Source organism: Caloenas nicobarica, chromosome 5 (assembly GCF_036013445.1).
Source record: "Caloenas nicobarica isolate bCalNic1 chromosome 5, bCalNic1.hap1, whole genome shotgun sequence".
Classification (NCBI taxonomy): Eukaryota; Metazoa; Chordata; class Aves; order Columbiformes; family Columbidae; genus Caloenas; species Caloenas nicobarica.
The window spans coordinates 50,810,978-50,834,127 of NC_088249.1; the positions used below are offsets into that span (position 1 = coordinate 50,810,978).

A 23,150-nucleotide genomic window follows, 5' to 3' on the forward strand; every position below is an offset into this window, starting at 1 on the left:
TTAGAAGGCAGGATGTATAATATTACATTTCTCTTTAATAACAGGTTGAACCAGCAAAATATTACCAAGCATGTGTGACAGATGCTTGTGCATGTGACACTGGAGGAGACTGTGATTGCTTTTGTACAGCAGTAGCTGCCTATGCTCAAGCATGTAGTGAAGTTGGTGTCTGCATAGCCTGGAGGACTCCATCAATCTGTCGTGAGTTTTATGTCATAAACATTTATACTGAGAGTGTAGTTAAATATACAGTGTCTTGCTGATGTCCTTGAACACAGACTCTGGGTATCTTACATATGTGCATTATAATGTCGCAGTGTAGACTTTTCACACTGAGCTGTATTGATGGTCACACAATTTCATCTATTCATTCACGGTTTTCAAGACTGTTCAAGCAGCATTGCAGGGATATGATGAACAGACATGAGCCAAAAAAAAAAGCTCTTTTTTTTTTTTCCTGAACATATCTGAATTTATTTTTTCTGCTTAGCACTGTTCTGTGATTACTACAATCAACAAGGGAAATGTGAATGGCACTACAAGCCTTGTGGAGCCTCCTGTATGAAGACCTGTAGGAACCCCAGTGGAAAATGCCTCCACAATTTGCCAGGTTTAGAAGGTAAAAAGAGCTGAAAGTACCTTAAAGTGGGTACATTTTATTATATTTTTAATGGTCTCTAATTGAGAGTATTTCCCCCATCAGCTGCATTTGCACCATTAAGCTTTCTTCAACACCATTCCATCCACATGAATGGAGGCAGAGTATGAAAACTGGAGTCAAAACCAGCTCTAGGACTAAGTTTTTGTGGGTGGGCTCTGCTGATGCTAGTACTCTGCATTATTTCCTACAATTATTGGGAAAAAAAAAGTAGCAAAAATTATGGATATTAAAAACATGACCTGCAAACACATTCCACACAAATACAACTTTCATTGCCTGTATCTCATCCTCACTTTTCTTACCTTCTTACCTTTTCCTTCTTTCAGGCTGCTACCCTAATTGCCCACCAGAGATGCCGTATTTTCATGAGGATCAGATGAAGTGCGTTAGTCTCTGTGACTGTTATGATAATGAAGATGGAAAGATATATAGACGAGACGAATGTCACTTATGGTGAGACTTAATATATCAGCCTAATCGTGTTACAAGGAAAAACGATCAAAATGCCAGTGAGAAATTGCATGCTCCTAATACATGATAGGACTAGTTTATGCTGCCTCTCTAAAAATAATGCCTTATTATCTAATGCCATTTTTTTTCACTACAGTAGTAGTAGTAAGTTTTTATGTGATTTTATGTTCAGTTGAATTTGTTCCTGATCATATTGTAAATTCTCAGCATAAAGATACAAGAACAGTAAGTCCTTTATGATCAGGCTTTCTCTATTTCCCATTCCTATGGCAGGAAAAATACTGTTCCAGGTGCATAGATACCTAATAGGGGCCAATTCCAAGGATTTTATTACATTCTTATACTATTGGTAGTATTTAGACTCTTTCCCTTCTTAGGCTGCTTTTTAGTATATAAACATCCCAAGTGCAAGGAAAGTGATAAGAAGGAAAGAAGGAAAGTCTTCCTTAAGAATTCTACCTGTAGCTTCGCATAATATTTAGCTTCACTTCTATTTATAAGTTTGGATTAAATATAAGAAAATATTCTGGAAAACAATTGCAAAATAGAAGCCAATGTCAACTGGACACTCAAGGAATAAACACAAAGTGTCCTGTCTTTTGATGCTAGTGTCTGGCAGAAAGATGACTAATAAAATGAACTCATAATTAAAAATACGTGGGTTTTTTTTTGTTTTCTTTTTCAGTGAATGCACATCAGAAGGTTTACAGTGCAAGTTTGATGATAAAGGTAAGAAAACTAGAAAGAATTGTTAAGAAAATGAAATAATGGATATTATCTTTTCATGCCTGACAATAAACTTCTTCTAAATTACAGCATGCCATTGCATTTACGAAGGGAAGAGCTATAAATACGGTGAACTCATCTACAACACCACAGATGGAACTGGATGGTGTTTCAGTGCAACTTGTGACATCAATGGAACAATAAACAGAAATATCTTTCCATGTGGCATCACTCCATCAATCCCCTTTACATTTTCTACAAGTCAGCCCACAACTACTGCTTCAGGTACGCACGCATGAATACTCTTTAAAATTACTGAAAACTCTCTGGAAGGGACTGAAAATTGACTGAAAGGGAGTGAGGGCCTTTTCATCTGTTAATGGCATATAATTTTACTTGAAACTGTTGACTTCTCCTGGAGCTGCCAGTTCATCTGGGAGTTTCTGTTGCTAAAGATGACCACAATCAAGGATGTAGAAATGATTAAAGCATTTGTTACAAACTCAGTCTCCACCGTATCACCAGGGTTTTTCCAGGGGAAAAAAATAATAGAGCTGATTAATCACTGCATCCTGGAGAATAATATCAAGGAGAATAAAACCTCCTCTTATTTATAACATAGCAATTGTGAAATCATGGTATCCTATGTATTGACATTCTATACAAAAGATATCATATCAGCTATATTTAACTATATTTTCTAAATTTAAAAAAAACCAAGTTCATTAAAAGTCAAACAGTGCATTAACATATATAACATTACATGCAACATCAAAATGTATGGAAGATGAAAAATTTTTCCAGGCACTTCCATTAATACGAACAGATAAGACTTATATTTCCTTCTTTTAAATACAGACATATTTCCTTCTTTTAAATACAGAAATGACAACTACAACATCACTGACAACCGTATGTGTGACAAATATTTGTGCATGGTCAGAATGGTATGATAGCACACAACCTGAAAACAAAGACGACAGTGGAGATTATGAAACATTTGAAAACCTCAGAGCTAAAGGATACAGTGTGTGTAAAAACCCAAATGCTGTTCAATGCAGAGCCAAAGAGTATCCAGATAAAGAAATAATAAATCTTAACCAAACGATACAATGTAACCAAACCACAGGATTGATATGCAAGAACAAAGACCAACAATCTAAGCACTGCTACAATTATGAAATCAGAATATACTGCTGCAGCTACGTACCATGTTCAGAAGCACAAACTACATCACCAACAGAATTCACAACCATTCCTGTAACAGTAGAAACAAAGACAAAAACAACAACTCAAAAAACCGAACCACAAAAAAACGAAGTATCGACGACACCAAACAGCACGGAAAAAACTACTTCTCTGATTAAAACTACGGTTTCAGCAAAGACATCACAAGTCTTAACAACACACTACCAGACCACGTCACCTCCTCCAGAAGTCTCCACCATGCTGACCCAAACACCACAAGCACCCATTACTACCTCCACCCTCACCCAGTCAACAAGGACAAAAACCACTGCCAACATGGTTATGGAGAGCACCACTACACCTCCAACAGAAGAAACAACCGCCATCACACCCACACCAACAGTGTCCACCTCAACACCCACCGTCACTAACAGCACAACCAGCACCACAGACAACTGCCAGCTTCTCTGTGAATGGACTCAGTGGTTTGACTTGGATTCCCCTAGCCCTGGTAGACAAAATGGAGACGTCGAGACGTTTGCAAAAATCCGCGCCGCTGGTTACGCACTGTGCAATGAGCCACAAGACATCAACTGCCGTGCTAAAGATTACCCTCAATGGAGTCAGGAACAACTGGGACAGACATTTGAGTGCAGCCTTCAAAACGGACTTGTGTGCAGAAATGAGGATCAGATCGCAAAGTACCCCATGTGCTTCGACTATGAGATCCGGGTGCGGTGCTGTGAATATAAAATCTGCGAGACAACAACAACAAGCCCAGGCACCAGTACAGCCTCCTCCACCCAGGTCTCTTCTGCAAAAACTTCCACCACGGCAACCCAATCACCAACATCATCGACCGTTGCCTCCACCCTCACGCAGTCATCACTGACAACCACCACTGGCACCACAGTCGTGTCTAGTACCACTGGTCCTCCAACACAAAGCACAACCATCATCACAAGCACCACCAGGACCAGCACCACTAAGACCTCTCCCCCTCCAACACCAAGCACAGCCGTCATCACATCCACACCACGAGCACCCACTTCAGCCAGTAGCACTGCCAGCACCTCCAGGACCACCATAGGAAGCACCACAACATCCACAGAAACATCCACTCCAACAGAAACCTCCTCTGTGGCAACCCAGACCCCAACATCACCCACTACTGCCCCCACACTACCCCAGTCATCACTGACAACCACCACTGGCACCACAGTTGTCTCCAGTACCAGTGCCTCGACAACACAAGGCACAACCATCCTCACACCCACACCAAGAGTGTCCACCTCAGCCACTACCACTGTCAGCACCTCCAGGACCACCACAGGAAGCACCACATCATCCACAGCAACATCTGCTTCAACACAAACCTCCACTGTAGCAACCCAGACTCCAACATCATCCACTACTGCCTCCACCCTCTCCCAGTCACCACTGACAACCACCACCGCCACCACGGTTGTGTCCAGTACCACTGGTCCTCCAACACAAAGCACAACCATCATCACAAGCACCAGCAGCACCACCACCACCAAGACAACTCCCCCTCCAACACAAAGCACAACTGTCATCACATCCACACCACGAGCGTCCACTTCAGCCAGTAGCACTGCCAGCACCTCCAGGACCACCACAGGAAGCACCACATCATCCACAGCAACATCTGCTTCAACACAAACCTCCACTATACCAACCCAGACTTCAACATCACCCACTACTGCCTCCACCCTCTCCCAGACAACAGTGACAACCACCACTGGCACCAGATTTGTCTCCAGTACCAGTGTCCCAACAACACAAAGAACAACCATCATCACAACTACCAGCAGCACCACCACCACCAAGACCTCTCCCCCTCCAACAGAAAGCACAACCACCATCACACCCACACCAACAGTGTCCACCTCAACACCCACCGTCACTAACAGCACAACCAGCACCACAGACAACTGCCAGCTGCTCTGTGAATGGACTCAGTGGTTTGACTTGGATTCCCCTAGCCCTGGTAGGCAAAATGGAGACGTCGAGACGTTTGCAAAAATCCGCGCCGCTGGTTACGCACTGTGCGACGAGCCACAAGACATCAACTGCCGTGCTAAAGATTACCCTCAATGGAGTCAGGAACAACTGGGACAGACATTTGAGTGCAGCCTTCAAAACGGACTTGTGTGCAGAAATGAGGATCAGATCGCAAAGTACCCCATGTGCTTCGACTATGAGATCCGGGTGCGGTGCTGTGAATATAAAATCTGCGAGACAACAACAACAAGCCCAGGCACCACTACAGCCTCCTCCACCCAGGTCTCTTCTCCAAAAACTTCCACCACGGCAACCCAATCACCAACATCATCGACCGTTGCCTCCACCCTCACGCAGTCATCACTGACAACCACCACTGGCACCACAGTCGTGTCTAGTACCACTGGTCCTCCAACACAAAGCACAACCATCATCACAAGCACCAACAGGACCAGCACCACTAAGACCTCTCCCCCTCCAACACCAAGCACAGCCGTCATCACATCCACACCACGAGCACCCACTTCAGCCAGTAGCACTGCCAGCACCTCCAGGACCACCATAGGAAGCACCACAACATCCACAGAAACATCCACTCCAACAGAAACCTCCTCTGTGGCAACCCAGACCCCAACATCACCCACTACTGCCCCCACACTACCCCAGTCATCACTGACAACCACCACTGGCACCACAGTTGTCTCCAGTACCAGTGCCTCGACAACACAAGGCACAACCATCCTCACACCCACACCAAGAGTGTCCACCTCAGCCACTACCACTGTCAGCACCTCCAGGACCACCACAGGAAGCACCACATCATCCACAGCAACGTCTGCTTCAACACAAACCTCCACTGTAGCAACCCAGAATCCAACATCATCCACTACTGCCTCCACCCTCTCCCAGTCACCACTGACAACCACCACCGCCACCACGGTTGTGTCCAGTACCACTGGTCCTCCAACACAAAGCACAACCATCATCACAAGCACCAGCAGCACCACCACCACCAAGACCACTCCCCCTCCAACACAAAGCACAACCGTCATCACATCCACACCACGAGCGTCCACTTCAGCCAGTAGCACTGCCAGCACCTCCAAGACCACCACAGGAAGCACCACATCATCCACAGCAACATCTGCTTCAACACAAACCTCCACTGTACCAACCCAGACTCCAACATCACCCACTACTGCCTCCACCCTCTCCCAGACAACAGTGACAACCACCACTGGCACCAGATTTGTCTCCAGTACCAGTGTCCCAACAACACAAAGAACAACCATCATCACAACTACCAGCAGCACCACCACCACCAAGACCTCTCCCCCTCCAACAGAAAGCACAACCACCATCACACCCACACCAACAGTGTCCACCTCAACACCCACCGTCACTAACAGCATAACCAGCACCACAGACAACTGCCAGCTGCTCTGTGAATGGACTCAGTGGTTTGACTTGGATTCCCCTAGCCCTGGTAGACAAAATGGAGACGTCGAGACGTTTGCAAAAATCCGCGCCGCTGGTTACGCACTGTGCGACGAGCCACAAGACATCAACTGCCGTGCTAAAGATTACCCTCAATGGAGTCAGGAACAACTGGGACAGACATTTGAGTGCAGCCTTCAAAACGGACTTGTGTGCAGAAATGAGGATCAGATCGCAAAGTACCCCATGTGCTTCGACTATGAGATCCGGGTGCGGTGCTGTGAATATAAAATCTGCGAGACAACAACAACAAGCCCAGGCACCACTACAGCCTCCTCCACCCAGGTCTCTTCTCCAAAAATTTCCACCACGGCAACCCAGACTCCAACATCATCCACTACTGCCTCCACCCTCTCCCAGTCACCACTGACAACCACCACCGCCACCACAGTCGTGTCCAGTACCACTGGTCCTCCAACACAAAGCACAACCATCATCACAAGCACCACCAGGACCAGCACCACTAAGACCTCTCCCCCTCCAACACCAAGCACAGCCGTCATCACATCCACACCACGAGCACCCACTTCAGCCAGTAGCACTGCCAGCACCTCCAGGACCACCATAGGAAGCACCACAACATCCACAGAAACATCCACTCCAACAGAAACCTCCTCTGTGGCAACCCAGACCCCAACATCACCCACTACTGCCCCCACACTACCCCAGTCATCACTGACAACCACCACTGGCACCACAGTTGTCTCCAGTACCAGTGCCTCGACAACACAAGGCACAACCATCCTCACACCCACACCAAGAGTGTCCACCTCAGCCACTACCACTGCCAGCACCTCCAGGACCACCACAGGAAGCACCACATCATCCACAGCAACGTCTGCTTCAACACAAACCTCCACTGTACCAACCCAGACTCCAACATCACCCACTACTGCCTCCACCCTCTCCCAGACAACAGTGACAACCACCACTGGCACCAGATTTGTCTCCAGTACCAGTGTCCCAACAACACAAAGAACAACCATCATCACAACTACCAGCAGCACCACCACCACCAAGACCTCTCCCCCTCCAACAGAAAGCACAACCACCATCACACCCACATCAACATTGTCCACCTCAACACCCACCGTCACTAACAGCACAACCAGCACCACAGACAACTGCCAGCTGCTCTGTGAATGGACTCAGTGGTTTGACTTGGATTCCCCTAGCCCTGGTAGACAAAATGGAGACGTCGAGACGTTTGCAAAAATCCGCGCCGCTGGTTACGCACTGTGCGACGAGCCACAAGACATCAACTGCCGTGCTAAAGATTACCCTCAATGGAGTCAGGAACAACTGGGACAGACATTTGAGTGCAGCCTTCAAAACGGACTTGTGTGCAGAAATGAGGATCAGATCGCAAAGTACCCCATGTGCTTCGACTATGAGATCCGGGTGCGGTGCTGTGAATATAAAATCTGCGAGACAACAACAACAAGCCCAGGCACCAGTACAGCCTCCTCCACCCAGGTCTCTTCTGCAAAAACTTCCACCACGGCAACCCAATCACCAACATCATCGACCGTTGCCTCCACCCTCACGCAGTCATCACTGACAACCACCACTGGCACCACAGTCGTGTCTAGTACCACTGGTCCTCCAACACAAAGCACAACCATCATCACAAGCACCAACAGGACCAGCACCACTAAGACCTCTCCCCCTCCAACACCAAGCACAGCCGTCATCACATCCACACCACGAGCACCCACTTCAGCCAGTAGCACTGCCAGCACCTCCAGGACCACCATAGGAAGCACCACAACATCCACAGAAACATCCACTCCAACAGAAACCTCCTCTGTGGCAACCCAGACCCCAACATCACCCACTACTGCCCCCACACTACCCCAGTCATCACTGACAACCACCACTGGCACCACAGTTGTCTCCAGTACCAGTGCCTCGACAACACAAGGCACAACCATCCTCACACCCACACCAAGAGTGTCCACCTCAGCCACTACCACTGTCAGCACCTCCAGGACCACCACAGGAAGCACCACATCATCCACAGCAACATCTGCTTCAACACAAACCTCCACTGTAGCAACCCAGACTCCAACATCATCCACTACTGCCTCCACCCTCTCCCAGTCACCACTGACAACCACCACCGCCACCACGGTTGTGTCCAGTACCACTGGTCCTCCAACACAAAGCACAACCATCATCACAAGCACCAGCAGCACCACCACCACCAAGACAACTCCCCCTCCAACACAAAGCACAACTGTCATCACATCCACACCACGAGCGTCCACTTCAGCCAGTAGCACTGCCAGCACCTCCAGGACCACCACAGGAAGCACCACATCATCCACAGCAACATCTGCTTCAACACAAACCTCCACTATACCAACCCAGACTTCAACATCACCCACTACTGCCTCCACCCTCTCCCAGACAACAGTGACAACCACCACTGGCACCAGATTTGTCTCCAGTACCAGTGTCCCAACAACACAAAGAACAACCATCATCACAACTACCAGCAGCACCACCACCACCAAGACCTCTCCCCCTCCAACAGAAAGCACAACCACCATCACACCCACACCAACAGTGTCCACCTCAACACCCACTGTCACTAACAGCACAACCAGCACCACAGACAACTGCCAGCTGCTCTGTGCATGGACTCAGTGGTTTGACTTGGATTCCCCTAGCCCTGGTAGGCAAAATGGAGACGTCGAGACGTTTGCAAAAATCCGCGCCGCTGGTTACGCACTGTGCGACGAGCCACAAGACATCAACTGCCGTGCTAAAGATTACCCTCAATGGAGTCAGGAACAACTGGGACAGACATTTGAGTGCAGCCTTCAAAACGGACTTGTGTGCAGAAATGAGGATCAGATCGCAAAGTACCCCATGTGCTTCGACTATGAGATCCGGGTGCGGTGCTGTGAATATAAAATCTGCGAGACAACAACAACAAGCCCAGGCACCACTACAGCCTCCTCCACCCAGGTCTCTTCTCCAAAAACTTCCACCACGGCAACCCAATCACCAACATCATCGACCGTTGCCTCCACCCTCACGCAGTCATCACTGACAACCACCACTGGCACCACAGTCGTGTCTAGTACCACTGGTCCTCCAACACAAAGCACAACCATCATCACAAGCACCAACAGGACCAGCACCACTAAGACCTCTCCCCCTCCAACACCAAGCACAGCCGTCATCACATCCACACCACGAGCACCCACTTCAGCCAGTAGCACTGCCAGCACCTCCAGGACCACCATAGGAAGCACCACAACATCCACAGAAACATCCACTCCAACAGAAACCTCCTCTGTGGCAACCCAGACCCCAACATCACCCACTACTGCCCCCACACTACCCCAGTCATCACTGACAACCACCACTGGCACCACAGTTGTCTCCAGTACCAGTGCCTCGACAACACAAGGCACAACCATCCTCACACCCACACCAAGAGTGTCCACCTCAGCCACTACCACTGTCAGCACCTCCAGGACCACCACAGGAAGCACCACATCATCCACAGCAACGTCTGCTTCAACACAAACCTCCACTGTAGCAACCCAGAATCCAACATCATCCACTACTGCCTCCACCCTCTCCCAGTCACCACTGACAACCACCACCGCCACCACGGTTGTGTCCAGTACCACTGGTCCTCCAACACAAAGCACAACCATCATCACAAGCACCAGCAGCACCACCACCACCAAGACCACTCCCCCTCCAACACAAAGCACAACCGTCATCACATCCACACCACGAGCGTCCACTTCAGCCAGTAGCACTGCCAGCACCTCCAAGACCACCACAGGAAGCACCACATCATCCACAGCAACATCTGCTTCAACACAAACCTCCACTGTACCAACCCAGACTCCAACATCACCCACTACTGCCTCCACCCTCTCCCAGACAACAGTGACAACCACCACTGGCACCAGATTTGTCTCCAGTACCAGTGTCCCAACAACACAAAGAACAACCATCATCACAACTACCAGCAGCACCACCACCACCAAGACCTCTCCCCCTCCAACAGAAAGCACAACCACCATCACACCCACACCAACAGTGTCCACCTCAACACCCACCGTCACTAACAGCACAACCAGCACCACAGACAACTGCCAGCTGCTCTGTGAATGGACTCAGTGGTTTGACTTGGATTCCCCTAGCCCTGGTAGACAAAATGGAGACGTCGAGACGTTTGCAAAAATCCGCGCCGCTGGTTACGCACTGTGCGACGAGCCACAAGACATCAACTGCCGTGCTAAAGATTACCCTCAATGGAGTCAGGAACAACTGGGACAGACATTTGAGTGCAGCCTTCAAAACGGACTTGTGTGCAGAAATGAGGATCAGATCGCAAAGTACCCCATGTGCTTCGACTATGAGATCCGGGTGCGGTGCTGTGAATATAAAATCTGCGAGACAACAACAACAAGCCCAGGCACCACTACAGCCTCCTCCACCCAGGTCTCTTCTCCAAAAACTTCCACCACGGCAACCCAATCACCAACATCATCGACCGTTGCCTCCACCCTCACGCAGTCATCACTGACAACCACCACTGGCACCACAGTCGTGTCTAGTACCACTGGTCCTCCAACACAAAGCACAACCATCATCACAAGCACCACCAGGACCAGCACCACTAAGACCTCTCCCCCTCCAACACCAAGCACAGCCGTCATCACATCCACACCACGAGCACCCACTTCAGCCAGTAGCACTGCCAGCACCTCCAGGACCACCATAGGAAGCACCACAACATCCACAGAAACATCCACTCCAACAGAAACCTCCTCTGTGGCAACCCAGACCCCAACATCACCCACTACTGCCCCCACACTACCCCAGTCATCACTGACAACCACCACTGGCACCACAGTTGTCTCCAGTACCAGTGCCTCGACAACACAAGGCACAACCATCCTCACACCCACACCAAGAGTGTCCACCTCAGCCACTACCACTGTCAGCACCTCCAGGACCACCACAGGAAGCACCACATCATCCACAGCAACGTCTGCTTCAACACAAACCTCCACTGTAGCAACCCAGACTCCAACATCATCCACTACTGCCTCCACCCTCTCCCAGTCACCACTGACAACCACCACCGCCACCACGGTTGTGTCCAGTACCACTGGTCCTCCAACACAAAGCACAACCATCATCACAAGCACCAGCAGCACCACCACCACCAAGACCACTCCCCATCCAACACAAAGCACAACCGTCATCACATACACACCACGAGCGTCCACTTCAGCCAGTAGCACTGCCAGCACCTCCAAGACCACCACAGGAAGCACCACATCATCCACAGCAACGTCTGCTTCAACACAAACCTCCACTGTACCAACCCAGACTCCAACATCACCCACTACTGCCTCCACCCTCTCCCAGACAACAGTGACAACCACCACTGGCACCAGATTTGTCTCCAGTACCAGTGTCCCAACAACACAAAGAACCACCATCATCACAAGCACCAGCAGCACCACCACCACCAAGACCTCTCCCCCTCCAACAGAAAGCACAACCACCATCACACCCACACCAACAGTGTCCACCTCAACACCCACCATCACTAACAGCATAACCAGCACCACAGACAACTGCCAGCTGCTCTGTGAATGGACTCAGTGGTTTGACTTGGATTCCCCTAGCCCTGGTAGACAAAATGGAGACGTCGAGACGTTTGCAAAAATCCGCGCCGCTGGTTACGCACTGTGCGACGAGCCACAAGACATCAACTGCCGTGCTAAAGATTACCCTCAATGGAGTCAGGAACAACTGGGACAGACATTTGAGTGCAGCCTTCAAAACGGACTTGTGTGCAGAAATGAGGATCAGATCGCAAAGTACCCCATGTGCTTCGACTATGAGATCCGGGTGCGGTGCTGTGAATATAAAATCTGCGAGACAACAACAACAAGCCCAGGCACCACTACAGCCTCCTCCACCCAGGTCTCTTCTCCAAAAACTTCCACCACGGCAACCCAGACTCCAACATCATCCACTACTGCCTCCACCCTCTCCCAGTCACCACTGACAACCACCACCGCCACCACAGTCATGTCCAGTACCACTGGTCCTCCAACACAAAGCACAACCATCATCACAAGCACCACCAGGACCAGCACCACTAAGACCTCTCCCCCTCCAACACCAAGCACAGCCGTCATCACATCCACACCACGAGCACCCACTTCAGCCAGTAGCACTGCCAGCACCTCCAGGACCACCATAGGAAGCACCACAACATCCACAGAAACATCCACTCCAACAGAAACCTCCTCTGTGGCAACCCAGACCCCAACATCACCCACTACTGCCCCCACACTACCCCAGTCATCACTGACAACCACCACTGGCACCACAGTTGTCTCCAGTACCAGTGCCTCGACAACACAAGGCACAACCATCCTCACACCCACACCAAGAGTGTCCACCTCAGCCACTACCACTGCCAGCACCTCCAGGACCACCACAGGAAGCACCACATCATCCACAGCAACGTCTGCTTCAACACAAACCTCCACTGTACCAACCCAGACTCCAACATCACCCACTACTGCCTCCACCCTCTCCCAGACAACAGTGACAACCACCACTGGCACCAGATTTGTCCCCAGTACCAGTGTCCCAACAACACAAAGAACAACCATCATCACAAGCACCAGCAGCACCACCACCACCAAGACCTCTCCCCCTCCAACAGAAAGCACAACCACCATCACACCCACACCAACAGTGTCCACCTCAACACCCACCGTCACTAACAGCACAACCAGCACCACAGACAACTGCCAGCTGCTCTGTGAATGGACTCAGTGGTTTGACTTGGATTCCCCTAGCCCTGGTAGACAAAATGGAGACGTCGAGACGTTTGCAAAAATCCGCGCCGCTGGTTACGCACTGTGCGACGAGCCACAAGACATCAACTGCCGTGCTAAAGATTACCCTCAATGGAGTCAGGAACAACTGGGACAGACATTTGAGTGCAGCCTTCAAAACGGACTTGTGTGCAGAAATGAGGATCAGATCGCAAAGTACCCCATGTGCTTCGACTATGAGATCCGGGTGCGGTGCTGTGAATATAAAATCTGCGAGACAACAACAACAAGCCCAGGCACCAGTACAGCCTCCTCCACCCAGGTCTCTTCTCCAAAAACTTCCACCACGGCAACCCAATCACCAACATCATCGACCGTTGCCTCCACCCTCACGCAGTCATCACTGACAACCACCACTGGCACCACAGTCGTGTCTAGTACCACTGGTCCTCCAACACAAAGCACAACCATCATCACAAGCACCACCAGGACCAGCACCACTAAGACCTCTCCCCCTCCAACACCAAGCACAGCCGTCATCACATCCACACCACGAGCACCCACTTCAGCCAGTAGCACTGCCAGCACCTCCAGGACCACCATAGGAAGCACCACAACATCCACAGAAACATCCACTCCAACAGAAACCTCCTCTGTGGCAACCCAGACCCCAACATCACCCACTACTGCCCCCACACTACCCCAGTCATCACTGACAACCACCACTGGCACCACAGTTGTCTCCAGTACCAGTGCCTCGACAACACAAGGCACAACCATCCTCACACCCACACCAAGAGTGTCCACCTCAGCCACTACCACTGTCAGCACCTCCAGGACCACCACAGGAAGCACCACATCATCCACAGCAACGTCTGCTTCAACACAAACCTCCACTGTAGCAACCCAGAATCCAACATCATCCACTACTGCCTCCACCCTCTCCCAGTCACCACTGACAACCACCACCGCCACCACGGTTGTGTCCAGTACCACTGGTCCTCCAACACAAAGCACAACCATCATCACAAGCACCAGCAGCACCACCACCACCAAGACCACTCCCCCTCCAACACAAAGCACAACTGTCATCACATCCACACCACAAGCGTCCACTTCAGCCAGTAGCACTGCCAGCACCTCCAAGACCACCACAGGAAGCACCACATCATCCACAGCAACATCTGCTTCAACACAAACCTCCACTGTACCAACCCAGACTCCAACATCACCCACTACTGCCTCCACCCTCTCCCAGACAACAGTGACAACCACCACTGGCACCAGATTTGTCTCCAGTACCAGTGTCCCAACAACACAAAGAACAACCATCATCACAACTACCAGCAGCACCACCACCACCAAGACCTCTCCCCCTCCAACAGAAAGCACAACCACCATCACACCCACACCAACAGTGTCCACCTCAACACCCACCGTCACTAACAGCATAACCAGCACCACAGACAACTGCCAGCTGCTCTGTGAATGGACTCAGTGGTTTGACTTGGATTCCCCTAGCCCTGGTAGACAAAATGGAGACGTCGAGACGTTTGCAAAAATCCGCGCCACTGGTTACGCACTGTGCGACGAGCCACAAGACATCAACTGCCGTGCTAAAGATTACCCTCAATGGAGTCAGGAACAACTGGGACAGACATTTGAGTGCAGCCTTCAAAACGGACTTGTGTGCAGAAATGAGGATCAGATCGCAAAGTACCCCATGTGCTTCGACTATGAGATCCGGGTGCGGTGCTGTGAATATAAAATCTGCGAGACAACAACAACAAGCCCAGGCACCACTACAGCCTCCTCCACCCAGGTCTCTTCTCCAAAAACTTCCACCACGGCAACCCAGACTCCAACATCATCCACTACTGCCTCCACCCTCTCCCAGTCACCACTGACAACCACCACCGCCACCACAGTCGTGTCCAGTACCACTGGTCCTCCAACACAAAGCACAACCATCATCACAAGCACCACCAGGACCAGCACCACTAAGACCTCTCCCCCTCCAACACCAAGCACAGCCGTCATCACATCCACACCACGAGCACCCACTTCAGCCAGTAGCACTGCCAGCACCTCCAGGACCACCATAGGAAGCACCACAACATCCACAGAAACATCCACTCCAACAGAAACCTCCTCTGTGGCAACCCAGACCCCAACATCACCCACTACTGCCCCCACACTACCCCAGTCATCACTGACAACCACCACTGGCACCACAGTTGTCTCCAGTACCAGTGCCTCGACAACACAAGGCACAACCATCCTCACACCCACACCAAGAGTGTCCACCTCAGCCACTACCACTGCCAGCACCTCCAGGACCACCACAGGAAGCACCACATCATCCACAGCAACGTCTGCTTCAACACAAACCTCCACTGTAGCAACCCAGACTCCAACATCATCCACTACTGCCTCCACCCTCTCCCAGTCACCACTGACAACCACCACCGCCACCACGGTTGTGTCCAGTACCACTGGTCCTCCAACACAAAGCACAACCATCATCACAAGCACCAGCAGCACCACCACCACCAAGACCACTCCCCCTCCAACACAAAGCACAGCCGTCATCACATCCACACCACGAGCACCCACTTCAGCCAGTAGCACTGCCAGCACCTCCAGGACCACCATAGGAAGCACCACAACATCCACAGAAACATCCACTCCAACAGAAACCTCCTCTGTGGCAACCCAGACCCCAACATCACCCACTACTGCCCCCACACTACCCCAGTCATCACTGACAACCACCACTGGCACCACAGTTGTCTCCAGTACCAGTGCCTCGACAACACAAGGCACAACCATCCTCACACCCACACCAAGAGTGTCCACCTCAGCCACTACCACTGCCAGCACCTCCAGGACCACCACAGGAAGCACCACATCATCCACAGCAACGTCTGCTTCAACACAAACCTCCACTGTACCAACCCAGACTCCAACATCACCCACTACTGCCTCCACCCTCTCCCAGACAACAGTGACAACCACCACTGGCACCAGATTTGTCTCCAGTACCAGTGTCCCAACAACACAAAGAACAACCATCATCACAACTACCAGCGGCACCACCACCACCAAGACCTCTCCCCCTCCAACAGAAAGCACAACCACCATCACACCCACACCAACAGTGTCCACCTCAACACCCACCGTCACTAACAGCATAACCAGCACCACAGACAACTGCCAGCTGCTCTGTGAATGGACTCAGTGGTTTGACTTGGATTCCCCTAGCCCTGGTAGACAAAATGGAGACGTCGAGACGTTTGCAAAAATCCGCGCCGCTGGTTACGCACTGTGCGACGAGCCACAAGACATCAACTGCCGTGCTAAAGATTACCCTCAATGGAGTCAGGAACAACTGGGACAGACATTTGAGTGCAGCCTTCAAAACGGACTTGTGTGCAGAAATGAGGATCAGATCGCAAAGTACCCCATGTGCTTCGACTATGAGATCCGGGTGCGGTGCTGTGAATATAAAATCTGCGAGACAACAACAACAAGCCCAGGCACCAGTACAGCCTCCTCCACCCAGGTCTCTTCTCCAAAAACTTCCACCACGGCAACCCAATCACCAACATCATCGACCGTTGCCTCCACCCTCACGCAATCATCACTGACAACCACCACTGGCACCACAGTTGTCTCCAGTACCAGTGCCTCAACAACACAAGGCACAACCATCCTCACACCCACACCAGAAGTGTCCACCTCAGCCACTAGCACTGCCAGCACCTCCAGGACCACCACAGGAAGCACCACTTCCACAGCAATGTCTGCTTCAACAGAAACCTCCACTGTAGCAACCCAGACTCCAACATCACCCACTACTGCCTCCACCCTCTCCCAGACAACAGTGACAGCCACCACTAGCACCACAGTTGTGTCCAGTACCACTGGTCCTCCAACAAAAGGAACAACCACCATCACAACGACCACCAGGCTCAGCACCCCCAAGACCTCTCCCCCTCCAACACAAAGCACAACCATCATCGCATCCACACCAATAGTGCTTACCTCTGCCAGTAGCACTGCCAGCACCTCCAGGACCACAGCAGGAAGTACCACGACATCCAGAGACACATCTACTGCAGAAGAAATCTCCACTTTAACAACCCAGGTTCCTATACTACCCACTACCTCCAGCCTCCCTCTGTCAGGAACTACAAGCACCATGGCTGATACAGATATTATTCCAACATCTGTTTCTTCTACTGGACGAAGTACAGCCACCAGTTTTTTTCCCACAAATATCACTACCACTAGCAGGCCAGGTATGTCATTGTCTACCTCTGCAAAGGTTAGAAACAGATATTTTGGTAGAACAACATTGCTATCACTGTTTTCTGTGACTTCTTCCAGTATTATCCCTATTTCTTCCAACAGATAAACCACGTTTTCATCTATTTGTCCCTCTTCTACTAGTATCTCTGCTGGACAAGCAGTAGGTCAAACAGTTTAATGCAACAAATATGTTGGCTCAATTTGCTGGAATGTTGAACAGTCCTCTCTAGTAGCTTAAAATTACGAGATCAAATTCATGTGCTGTGAACTAACGCATGTTTTGTCTTTAACAGTATCTACAGCTGGTACATCACAATCAAGTCATGTTACAACAAGCACTTCTGTAATCACCAGTTCTTCCCCCAGCACGCCTGTCACAACAGAAGCAAGTACCTATGTTACATCAAGCAGAACAACTCTATGTTTTTGTCACGTGTCTGGTAATTATTTTTCTCCTGGTGAGTGTCTTATTTTATGGTTATAAACATTTTCATAAGCCATATGAACCCTTAATATTCTATTAAAGTAAAAATAACTACTCAAAATCATCTAAACATAGACATTTTTATACATGAACACAGTCAATATTTTTACAATATTTTCTTTTTTTCTTTTGTTTTCCCTAAGCATTTTGATTGGTCTTCTAATTTCTCCTCCAACTTTCCTCTACAGGAGAAGTGGTATACAACAAAACAGATGGGGCTGGCTGTATTTTTTACGCACTTTGCAGCAAGGAATGTGAAATTCACCCATTCCAGGGGCCATGTCCTTTGACAACTCCTTTCGCTTCAGTTACTACAACACAAGCTGTCTCATCCTCAACCACAACAATATCCCCCACAACTTCAGTAGAAAGAATGTGTTCTGATGTCAGTCCTCCACGAAAGGTGGTTTCTCTCATTATTTTCTAATATATCACCATTGCAAAAACCAGCCCAATTTCTGTCCTCTAGTAGCCAATTCAAATCAACTTGTAACAAAGTTGTTCGTGTTACAAATGACCTGATAGTGCACAATTCTTCACTCTGGCATTACCAGGCTTTTAAGTAATCTGGAGATGGAAAAGCTCACTAATACCAAGCCAGGGACTTTTTAAACAAAAGCCATTTAAATGCCATAGAAATAAGTAGACCAGCAACAAAAGTGTCAAAATCTCATTTTTTCTACACAGAAGAAAATTCTGAGGTTGTTCTCAACTTGCCTCCTCTTAAGACCTGAAATCATATGCTAAGAGAACTCTAATGTGAACTTCCTACCATTTTTGAGAGTCTATCTCATCTTGAAACAGAACAACTAGGGTGAGAGAGCACTTAAGAATAAACCATTTACATGTTTTTAGCCTGGAGAGAACTGGACAAGTGAATGCCAGCAGTGTTCCTGTGACCCCCTCACTGCTACTGTACGATGCCAGAAGCTCACATGCCAGAGACCAGTTTGTGACGTAGGATTTGTTTCTGTTGCTGTAGTACCACAAAAAGATCCATGTTGTCCTGAATATGAATGTGGTAAGTATTAAAAATACATATATAAATACCAGACTACAAATTTTGGCAAATTACATTTGCCCTTCTGTTAGTATCTAAGAGTGTATTACAACAACAGCAAAACCTCCTTTAAATTGTTCTGGCTCAGTTAACATGCATCAGTTTTTGGCTAAATATGCAGTAGAAGCTTATTTAAAAACAAAATGTTATTTTCAGTGAACTTTGCTGAGAGAATTGGAACAAGCAGGAGAGCACTATCTCTGTATCTGTAATCATAAAGATTATTAATGCATGTTATTCAATGTTGTTACTGTAACACTGGAGTACATTAACATTAGTCTAACTGCAGCTAAATTAAGATGCATAAACATAAGAACGAGCCAGCAGAAAGCTTAAGAGTTAACTACAAAAGCAAGTAACACAAAACGATAATACAAAGTGAATTGTAATCAGTATCTGAACTGTCAATGTATGAAAAATAATTATTATACTTAGACCTTTGTTGAATGCTCATGAAAATTAAAAAATCTAACAGCTATATATGTTTATTTGTATATATAATTTTTTATTTACATATATTTTTATACATATATTTATACAAAATAATAAAAAGGTAGCCTGAAACAGGAAGGTCAAAACAAAGGAACAGTGAAGTCTGAAGTGGCTCTGTGAAAGATCTGAATGGGATCTGTCGTCATGTCAAATTATTTATGTGACCACAGCACAAAAACCTTTTTTCCACTCAATCTTCCATCCATGTTCTGAGAGGTCATAAAGAATCAATAACAAAGGCATGTTTGAAGATTACTGGACTTCTGGGGTTCAAAGAGGAAACAATTCGTTTAATTTGAAGTGAACCTGATACTAAAAGGGCAAAAACCTGATTTTCCATGCATAGCTCAAGTTTGAAGTTCCTCCTTAAGTTTTCTAGCTGATTTCAAAGATAAAACTTTACATCAAGATACACAAAATATGAGATCTAAGCATGTAGGGGGGACTGAATTCACGTTTTCCAAAATCTCTGTGTTACTTATAGAACCTGATAACATCTTCTCAGGAAGTCTCATAATTTTACTCTGGCAATGTTTTGCTCTTGTTTTTCAGAACCTGTCTGTCTGGTTAATGGTACAATGTACAAGGTGAGAATGTTATAGTGGTATGTTGCTGGAAGAGAAACGCACACCCTTTCTACCAGAATAAGCCTTTGAAAAAGTTCTTTTCCCAGTACATGTTTTTTGATCTCTAGCCCTTAACTGGAAGGGTTTTTGTTTTGTTTTTTTTTCCTAATGTCAAAACCAAAATTGTCACGGAAGAGTTCCTCAAGATGTAGCATAAAACAGGATGGTTTTTAGTGAGGTACTTTCTTTTTAAGCAATCTCCCACTGTGGAATTAATGAATTTTTCAAATGAGCTGATGAATTGCCCGAACTCAACCACTCTTTGAAATAAGCCCAGAGAACCTACAAAACTAAATCTAGGATTTTTGCTTTAATTGATACCTAACTCTTTTGCTAAAATTGGTACTTAGGTCGTTTAGTCAAAATTTAAACATTAGCACTGAAGCCTTTTGGGGACTTAAATCCATGTCAAAATTTGTATCTCTGCTTATGTATCTGTGTATGTATCCACTTGATCACCTTTTGTAAATTAGAATTGGTTTACAACCACTGAACATGACTTAACAGGGAAAAAAATCTTACATGGAGCACTGAAAAGCTGGTAAAATAATGAGGCAGTACAAACCAGTCTTACCTGCATGTTATTAATCTACTTTTCTCTTTTTTATTCCTTTATTTAGTTTCCTCCTAATGTGTGCTTTCTTGCAAGGCATAAAGCCAAACAACTTTATGTTCAAAGAGAGTTGAACAACTCAGTCACACTTGCATTTTAGCCATCTTAATGGTTCTCAGCAACGCTTTCAACCCTCCCTATACATTTTCTAGAAACTGTTGCCATTTGATTTTTTTTTTTTTCTGTCTTCCAGGTTGGAACGTCAATAATCAATTCGTGTATGAACTGTACCTGCTCTTCTCAGAATGGTACAGAGACCCAGGCAGATATGCACTGTGAAAGAGTTGCATGTAACACATCTTGTCCACTGGTGAGTTCAGGTTCTCCAGGCTGCCCAGTCAGCCCTCAATTACAGGAAGACTAAAATTCTCCATCACCAACTCAACGTACTTTCTCTTTCATCTCCTTGCAAGTAGGGTTATGAATACAGGACTACGGATGGAGAGTGCTGTGGGAAGTGTAAAGAAATAGCTTGCACAATCAAACTAAGTAATGGCACTGTTCGTGTGCTCAATGTAAGTATTCATTTCATTTTCAGATCTATTAGCGATATAGGTTAGAACAGCTAAGAGTCAATTCATGTCCCTTACTAGTAAAAATTCAGTAATTAATACCGAAATTACACCAAAAACAGCACACCAGTTTTCTCAGTTGAACACTTGGAATAACATATTCTTTATATGTGTGGTTAAGTGGGCAATGGTTTTCAATTTGTGGTCTGAGTGTTCAGATCCAGGGTTTACACTTTCAAGCTAGCCACAGTTTGCAAAATTCCACTTTTGCCACTTGAAAGAAGTCAAGAAGCATCTGAGAATCTTCGAGGTGAGAGAATTGAATTATCTCAGAGATTTTTGAAGTAATCATACCATACCTGATCACAAAGAAAATAAAAATTGTTTGCTTTTCTTACAAAATCTTAGGTTGATGAGGTCCTGCCACTCGATCATTGCAGCCAATACAGATGTGAAAATATTGAAGATCAATTTGTTGCAGTCCAAACTAAAAAAATATGCCCCGAGTACAACCCAGGAGAGTGTGATCCTGTAAGTTTTAATCAATTCTTCATCTGTGGAATCCAGACTAAAAGAACAAGGGGGGGCAAGGAAGAATACAACAAATCACTTTCACCAAAGTTGCAGGAATGTCTGAAGAATCAAATTAATCTTGCTGTAACATCAGTAATAAGAAAAGCTTAGTACTTTTACATGAGGCTACAAGGATTCAAGACTTCTATGGTGGAGACTGTAAGTCATCCATCCTTCCATTCAGTGTTCAACACAGAGGAGCTTTCTGTCCAGTATCAGTAAACTCATATTCTTACTTATGATTGTCATCTGTGCATTAATACAAATCCTCCTTCTTTACTTTTGCAAAGGATGAAGCAGAGACTACTCCCGATGGGTGCTGCAAAATATGTAAATGTAAGTAATGCTGTGTTAATGTTTTCTGCTTGAAGAGCACTGTATTCAACTTCTATCTTCAAGTGAATGGAAGGATTCTTCACTCCCCCAGTCTTCACTTATTTATTAAGACTTTGTGCTTTCCTATGTATTCAAAAGGAAAAAAGGAATTTTGCTTTTCTGATACTGAATACCACAACCCAAACCACCAATGCTCAAGCCTCTGCATTATCTTCCAAAAACACTGTACAGCTCAGACAAAAGAATAACCTAAAAACTCCAGATACATTACATAGTACTCCCCATACACTGTCATACACTGCAGATTCTCAATAATCAGACATTACGCACTTTGAAATTGTTTTAGCATTCACTTAGTTCTGAACTAGAGATTTGAAGCGTACTTTTTTCCTCCTCTTTTTATGCAGCTACAAAATGCAAACCTTACAGCAAAAACATTGTGATCCGCCACGGTGACTGTGAATCCTCTGAATTTGTTGAGCTGGCATATTGTGAAGGAACTTGTCCTGGCTCCTCAGTGTAAGTTCCAAAAAACTTGATTTAGCATCTCTTTGGCTACATTTATACATCACATATTCTGGTCTCCCAAGTTTATCGGTAACCCAGGGGTACTGCGTATATATTCTCTTGAGCTGGAAGACAGGGAGCAGAATGAAGCCCCCATAATTGAAGGGGAAAAGGTTGCTGACTTGCTACACCACTTAGACACACACAAGGCTATGGGGCC

At 47.4% G+C, this 23,150-nt stretch overlaps 1 protein-coding gene across 1 annotated transcript in view; it reads left to right on the forward strand.

Annotated features, from left to right (window-relative positions):
- LOC135989821 (mucin-5AC-like) overlaps positions 1-22,946 on the forward strand; it is a 44,999-nt gene extending 22,053 nt beyond the window's left edge. Inside the window, exons 25-34 of the mRNA XM_065636884.1 lie at positions 45-201; positions 491-619; positions 988-1,114; positions 1,818-1,861; positions 1,949-2,153; positions 2,758-12,668; positions 12,756-17,717; positions 20,316-20,350; positions 21,196-21,292; positions 22,831-22,946. Of these exons, the coding sequence (XP_065492956.1) occupies positions 45-201; positions 491-619; positions 988-1,114; positions 1,818-1,861; positions 1,949-2,153; positions 2,758-12,668; positions 12,756-17,717; positions 20,316-20,350; positions 21,196-21,292; positions 22,831-22,946 (15,783 nt within the window). The remainder of the gene's footprint in view (positions 1-44; positions 202-490; positions 620-987; positions 1,115-1,817; positions 1,862-1,948; positions 2,154-2,757; positions 12,669-12,755; positions 17,718-20,315; positions 20,351-21,195; positions 21,293-22,830) is intronic.
- The last annotated feature ends 204 nt before the right edge of the window (positions 22,947-23,150 follow it).